This window comes from Sapajus apella, unplaced genomic scaffold (genome assembly GCF_009761245.1).
Source record: "Sapajus apella isolate SASKATOON/1434 unplaced genomic scaffold, GSC_monkey_1.0 scaffold4, whole genome shotgun sequence".
Classification (NCBI taxonomy): Eukaryota; Metazoa; Chordata; class Mammalia; order Primates; family Cebidae; genus Sapajus; species Sapajus apella.
In genome coordinates, this window is record NW_022436944.1 from 58,678,400 (window position 1) to 58,686,107 (window position 7,708).

The 7,708-nt window shown below is 41.7% G+C and overlaps 1 protein-coding gene across 1 annotated transcript; it reads right to left on the reverse strand.

The window, feature by feature from the left end:
* Window positions 1–726: 726 nt before the first annotated feature.
* Window positions 727–3,105, reverse strand: LOC116544594 (protein lin-28 homolog A). Its single transcript, XM_032271078.1, has one exon. The coding sequence runs from the start codon at window positions 3,033–3,035 to the stop codon at window positions 2,406–2,408; it is 630 nt and encodes a 209-aa protein (XP_032126969.1). The 5' UTR covers window positions 3,036–3,105; the 3' UTR covers window positions 727–2,405.
* Between the last annotated feature and the right edge of the window lie 4,603 nt (window positions 3,106–7,708).

The following is a 7,708-nucleotide window of genomic DNA, read 5'->3' on the forward strand; positions in this document are numbered from 1 at the left end:
TTTTTTTTTTTTTTTTTTTTTTTTTGAGACGGAGTCTTGCTCTGTCACCCAGGCTGGAGTGCAGTGGCGCGATCTCAACTTACTGCAACCTCTACCTCCCAGTTTCAAGTGATTCCCCTGCCTCCGCCTCCCGAGTAGCTGGGATTACAGGCACACACCACCATGCCTGGCCAATTTTTTGTATTTTAGTAGAGATGGGGTTTCACTGTGTTGGCCAGGATGGTCTTAAGTACTGGGATTACAGGCGTGAGGCACCACGCCTGGCCTACAGCAGTGTCTTAAGTATTTGTCATGAATACATCATGAAATGGTCGGCCGGACATGGTGGCTCACCAAAACAAATTTATTGGTCTTGATTCAGGAGGCTGGAACAAGGAATGGAGGGTTTCTAGCTTCTTCCGGATTTTTGCATACATTGTTTAGAAGTTGTGGAGACACTCCAAGCATTAACTGTGTACGAGTGTGGGTGTGTAGGTTTTCTTTTGGGGGTGAACAGAAAAGAGGGCAGGGTGGAAGACACGTTTTTAGGACAGAAGATCTGGTCTGGTAGGTAAGGAGGAATACAAAAGAAAGGATGGTTCAAGATCCCCACTTTAAGAAGAGGGCCCCCCCAAACTAATGTTTCAGATCTTTTTGCCTGGTGCAGAACCTTCTGTCAAAGATGCTTTGGCTATTTTTCTCTCAATACAAAAAAGTTTGTAAACAAAACCCCAAAGAATAGGGAGAAAGACCAATACATTATATTTACACAAACTAGGCCACCTAGCAATCACCAAATTAGTGAAGTCCTACAAAGCCCAGACAAATACAATAACTAGAGGGGGACAGTATTTAGGGGAGACAAGAACCCGGGATCAGACACACACCACCCAGTGTGTTCTATTGCATTTGTCCCGTTTCAACACAGTGAGGTAGGTTTGCGGTGATCTCACAGCATGTAAACGAAACCCCGTTTTCTCTTTTAGCTACCATGACACTACTAATCACTACTGCAGCAGGGCAGGACACGGGCCCCAGGCACCACAAAGCCCTGCTCGTGTGTCTTCCTGGAACCCAAGAATTTTGACAGGTTAAGGATGTTAGACCTTACTTCATGCAGCCATCCCTTGACAGCACAGGATTAAGTACAGGGGTACTGGTCTTAAAACTTATCCTTACCAACTCCGGTTTTATGAACACACACACCCTGTTGTGCATGGTAGGCCTCATCTAATCTGGTGAAGAATGGATCTGGGATGTAAAGCACGTCCTGTGCCTCTAGGATTAGACAACCCTCACCTAATCTTGGCTTCCTCTCTGGGCCTTTCACCTGGCCCAGCCTCTGTACCACCATTTCCTGTTTAGACTAATTTCCAATCTTCCAGTAGGAGGCAATCAAGTCATGGGGCAACCCAGTTAAAACCTAGTCTCCCATAAAACATTTTCAAGGCAGAGGGGGTTTCAAGAGGACACTATGGCAGAAAAGCCAGCTCTCATTGGCAAAAATGAGGTAGTTCAATAGGCTGTGCACTCCAAATAGTTGCTCTCCACGGTGGCAAAAACAACAAAAAGTTTTCCTGCTGTGCAGACCTGGAGCTGCTGCCGACTTATCCCTGAGATTGCTCATGTACCTGAGAACACAGTGCAGGAAATGAGGGCCTTAGATTAAAATATACAAAAATACAAAACCAGAACATTTATATTAAGGAAAAAAAAAGTTAAAATGCACAAGATACGTCATTCGCACACAGCTAGTGCAGTTGGCATCCTGGAGAAAGTGGGACCCAAGGTGCAGTATCCAAGGGAGCAAATAAATAAAATCACATTGACCCAGAACGGGGCAGGGTGAGTGTAGGAGCAGCAGGTCTGCAGCTGTTCCCCCAAACACCCTTTTTGCCATCATCACTACCCATTGCTTGGGACAGTTGCCAGCACCCTATCCCAAAAGTGGGTATGAGGATATAAGATGTGGGAAAAAAAACTGCCTTATTCCTGAGAGATTCCCTTCCACAGAATGTAGTGGCTTGGCTCCATGAATCTGGTCTTATACTTAATCATTTCACTCTGGCATGGGAATTATTATTATACATCCTTCTTTAAAAGGAAAACAGCTTCCCTTTCCAGGCCACTTTCAAAAGCTGGAAATTCTGGGATGGAGCCTCAGATAAAGCGTGCAGGTTGTAGGGTGATTCCCTCCTCCTGGTCGCCCCCAGAACCCTCACTTGCATTTGGACAGAGCATGGATGGAGTTCCTTTGACTCACCCTTTCCCCCAACCTAGAGGGAAGAAAGGGTGATGGTGTGAACCCCAGCCTGAGATATATGGCAGTGCCAACCAGCCCCAATGCACCCTATTCCCACTTTCTCCACTCTGCCTGCTCCTCGAAACTTCCTGATAGCAAAAGAACAGCCCCCACCCATTGGGGCTCAATTCTGGGCCTCCGGGAGCAGGGCAGGGCTGTGGATTTCTTCTTCTTCCTCCCGAAAGTATGTTGGCTTTCCCTGTGCACTAGGGGCCTGCTGGGCCTTCAGTGGACATGAGGCTACCATATGGCTGATGCTCTGGCAGAAGTGACATTTCTTGGGCTGGGGTGGCAGCTTGCATTCCTTGGCATGATGGTCTAGACCTCCACAGTTGTAGCACCTGTCTCCTTTTGATCTGCGCTTCTGCATGTTCTTCCCCTTTGGCCGCCTCTCACTCCCAATGCAGAACACCCCACCAGGTCCAGTGACACGGATGGATTCCAGACCCTTGGCTGACTTCTTAAAGGTGAACTCCACGGCCTCACCCTCCTTCAAGCTCCGGAAGCCCTCCATGTGCAGCTTACTCTGGTGCACAAAGACGTCCACTGAGGGGTCGAGCGCGACCCCGGCGCGGGCGGTCATGGACAGGAAGCCGAACCCCATGCGCACGTTGAACCACTTACAGATGCCTGCACGGTGCAGCAGCTGAGGCTCGTCCGCCGCCCGGGCCGCGTCCTCCGGCGCCTCCTCGGGCGCCTCTTCCGCCGCCTTGGTGCAGCCACCTGCAAACTGTTGGTTGGACACGGAGCCCATGGTAGTCGGCTGAGCCGGTGGCCCCGGGCCCCTGGTCGGGCGGCTGCTGGCCCCAGAGAAGTCCGAAGGCAAAGGGCCATTATATATATTTTTATACTTTTGATTTTTGAGCCATTAAAAGAAAACAAGAATGATTCTGTGAGTTAATAATAAAATAGAGGAAAACTCCCATGTCTTGGCAAGTCATTCAGGTACAAGTACAAGGATTTAGATTATTTTTAAAAATTTAATAATACTTAATATCAAGCTAGTTTACATTAATAAATACATTATCAGTTTAGTAGATTTTACTTAATAACTTTTTAAATACAATAATATGATTTATGCTCTAACCTGAAATTACATTATATGCTCTTAGCTCTAATGTATTCATTCCATATTGTAAAATGTGAATGTATATGTATTTATATATAAATTTTCTATATATTGTATATATAAATTTACACTTATATATATGCACATAAATGCATTGATTCTTATCAAGGAAAGTGTATGGGATTAACCATGGTATCACGTTGAATGATCCAATGACTAGTGGAATGACTAGGGCATACATTTGTGAGGTGTGACTGACAGCTCTGTAAAGACTAGTTTTAACTGTTAGGGATTGTTTTACCCACATTTAAAAATGACCAACTGCTTTAAAAAATGCCCCATCCTTGGTCTAGTCATTTTGCTTCTGGAAATTGATTCTAGAATCATTCTAAAAGCCTTTTCTAAAGGAAAGTTTTGTGCACAAAATTAATCAAAACCATCTAAATGAATAAAAATAGTGGTAGAATTATCTCTACTTAGTGGAACTTTATAAAATTATTTGCAGTGGAAAATGCTGTGCTATAGTGTTAAATGAGAAATAGAACACAAAATCACACACACACGCAGACACACACACACACACATTTCTTATTCATGGGGAAAAGAAACAACTGAAAAATATCACCAAAATGTTATCAGTGGTTATGGCAGAGAAGCAGGAGTATTTTTTCCTTTCCTGTATTTTTCCAAATTTCTTTCAATGTGACTATTACTTAACGTGTTTTGTTATCAATGAAAGTGATCTGGTGAAGGAGACATGGGTTGGAGATAAAATATGACATTTCTCAGTGTCATGTTCCTGAATGACCCATAGAAAGCTTCAATAATGAGTGGGTCCCCAGCCAAAAGCATGTTGCAAGCTTATACCAAACTTAAAAAAATACCAAGATAATTCACATTGCCACTTACCAACTGAAATTCAGTGTCAATTGGCAACTTGCTGGATTATGAGGAGAATGTGTTCAGTCAACAATATTCATCAAATTTATTCCAGTGCTTTGCCAGAGCACCAATAGAATACCAATAATGTTGTGGGCCGAAAAAAAAATCATTAAAAATCAAGAAACCTAGAAGCATCTTTCCTAAAGGTATCTTACAAACTCCAGCTCTTCACTCCCTCAATTATAAACAAATTTGTTCTGTGATCGAACAATTTCAGGGAAAACTATGTACCGTCTTCCATTTATGGAGAGTAACAGTACCCATTAGCATGTTAGAAGCTCCAAGTATTCTACCTTTCCAAGCAACCAGATTTGTACAGAATCTCTCACACTGATTTGACCACAAAATCCTTTTTACACATAACACCTCTTAATACTCCATGGAGCACATGTTAGGATATGCTGTCTTAGAGTTTACTCATTTTATAAGAGTTGATTAGAAAATATACAAAATACCGCTCTAAAAATACTGGGGATAAGAGTTTGATCAATGGCCGACTTACTATGTGTGTTGGCTAACAGTTCCCTTAGTCATCTAAGATAATCTTAAAAAGCTACTTTGCAAGTTCTCTTCTCCAGAAAAGATAGGTCCTTTTCTGGCCAAATTACTTCTCAAGATATGAATGTCAGTTCAAAAACGGTGAAATGTACTGACCTTTGCTGATTGCCATAACATTAGTAGCTAAATGCGATTTAGAAGGGTAAGACTAGAAACTAAAAGATCCCTTAGTAAATGAACATTGAGGATACATATACACGTATGTCTCAAAATAAAGCTAGATTTATTTACAGGTTGCAAATAAAATCATAGAAACTGAACGTTATCTTTTAAAGGCTTTTTTTTTTTATACTACAAAGCAGGATTCTAAGAGCAAGTACCCAAAGCCATAGGTATCATTGCTGGGAGCATCAGAACAAGTGTAGACCTAGGACACACAACTGGGAAAGAAAACAGACCCTATCCTGCTCCTGGTGCTTGGAACATGTTTGATATCTCTGTATCCCAGGGAGGATACGTAATATTCTTCTTGGTGTTTCAGCTGTGTGTGCAGCCCTTACACCATCCTTAGGTAGATGAAGTGAAAGGAAGAGCTACTCAGGGTTCTGAGATGATAGGATACTGCTAGTCCTAACCCTTCGGCTTATTTGGTTATTTCTGCAGATTACATACCAACATGAGGCTCCTAATCTGCTTCCTATGGACTGTGAACTTTGCATTTTTTTCAAAAGGGCAACTTTCAGGATGGTACTGAGATTATGTGGGCTTCAGAACTGGAAGGTTGAGGGACTGGTCTCAGCACCATCACTTTCAGCTGTGAGATGTTGAACACGTCACTTCACTGATGTGACCCTCTGTTTCCTCATCTGTCTAATGAAAAATATTCTCTGCTCAAAAGTATGGTTTGAAGAATTAGAAGTAATGAATGTAAGGTGCTTAGCGCAGGTCCTGACATCTAGTAGGTATACAACAAATGATAAGCGGATAATGATTTATGCATTCAGTAATTTATATGACAGTGTTTAGAGAGCACCTGTTCTGTGGAAGGGCTTTGGAGGGCAAAGATTACTAAGATGCCTCCTGACATATCTTACTGATAGGAAATGATGTTTAGTGATATGAGTCAGGTGTGCAGCTACTTCGTGGCATGGCTGAAATGCACACCTCCCACCTTACCCATTCCATCAGCTTTGGAATGGGAAAATTTCATTTTAGTTGGGGAAATATAACAACTGTTTCACCCAGACTGCTGGGATCCAATCCCCTTTTTGTACAGTGGTGGGGTACATTCAATGTCCATCAAATGGGGGAAAGTTATTTGTTCTAAACAAAAATCCCAGCTCTTAGCCTCAGATGATTTGCATCCTACTCTAGTCTGTTGTGCCAAGTCAGCTAGCCATTGGGTAGCACTTTTTGGATTGAAGATCATCAATAGCCTTTGTGGTTAGAGAAATAATTGTGATTAGAGATGCTGTCTTGCTGGATTGTGGCACAGAATGACTCAAAGTGATAGTGTGGTTGTAATGAAAAAGGCGAAATGTTAGAAGCCAGTTACAATCTGTGTGGATCAGATGATGAATCTGTGTATTGAGCTTAGGATACTTGCTCTATCTTTCAGGATTGCTGTGAGGACCAAATCAAAGGTGATGGTAAATGTGAAATGTAAAATGCAGTACTAGTAGAGTAAATATTACTTTTACTGAATTCACTTTACTATTCTATATCATCGTATGTGACACTTTTTAAGATCAGTGATCAAGATCTAAATTTTTTTTGCTCTTCACTGTCAGGGTGACTTGACAACTAAATAGCTGAAACCATCCATAATGGTAGGTAGACTGAAGCTGCGAGGACTACCCTATACTCTTACTGACTGTGTGACAGCAGGAGCCAGACATTTACAACATTTTATGTTTTCTTTAAACTCATTGAAATCAAGTGTATTAGTCAGAGAAACAGAACCAACTGGATGTGTGCATGTGCGTGCGAGCGTGTGTGTGTGTGTGTGTGTGTGAGAGAGAGAGAGAGAGAGAGAGAGAGAGATTTATTATAAAGAATTGGTTCATATGATTTTGAATGTGGAGAAGTTCCAACATCTGCGTTTGGCAAGCTGGAGACCCAGGAAAGCCAATGGTGTAGTTTTAGTCTGAATCTGAAGGCCTGAGAGCCAGAAGAGTTGATGTTGTCAGTTCTGGTCCAAAAGCCAGTAGTCTTAAGACTCAAAAAAAAGATGATGTTTCTGTTCCAGTTAAAAGGTAGCTGGTGTCTTAGTTGAAGGCAGTCAGGCAGGAGGAGTTCCTTCTTGTTTTCAGAATTGTTAGCTCTTTTGCTCTAGTCTGGCCTTCGACTGATGAAATGAGGCCCATTCACATTAGGACAGTCTTCTCTGCTCAGTCTTCAGACTCAAATGCTAATCTCATCCAGAAACTCCTCATAAAAACACCCAGAAAAATGTTTCACCAAATTTCTAGGTACCCCATGACCCAGTCAAGTTCACATGTAAAATTAACCATCACATCAATTAAGTTTTATTTTCACTTACACTGATATGATTTTTTCAGAGGTGGGAATGCCATGATTTTCTAGAATCTATATACTGGGTGAGATACAAATGGTCCAGTTGTAAAGATAAATAATGACCCATTAAACCATAAACATAATTTAAAAAAACAGCCCTTCCTAGTTTCAAATGAATAATGGAATCTTCTTTTCCTAAGAATTTGCTATCAAAATAAACAGCCATTAGAGGGAGCTCTGGTTGCAGTTTAAAAACAAAATTAACCTCTGAGTTGACAATGTTTGCTTGGAATGCCAAGTTTCCAGGTTTTATTAGAGACACAGAAATTATTACTTTTTTAAACTAAAAAATATGAAGTATCCTTTAACAGCACCATTTTGTATATCTGAACTCAGCAGAG

Coding starts and splice junctions, on each gene's coding strand:
- LOC116544594 (XM_032271078.1), bottom strand. CDS start 3,035: ATGGGCTCCGTGTCCAACCAACAGTTTGCAGGTGGCTGCACCAAGGCG.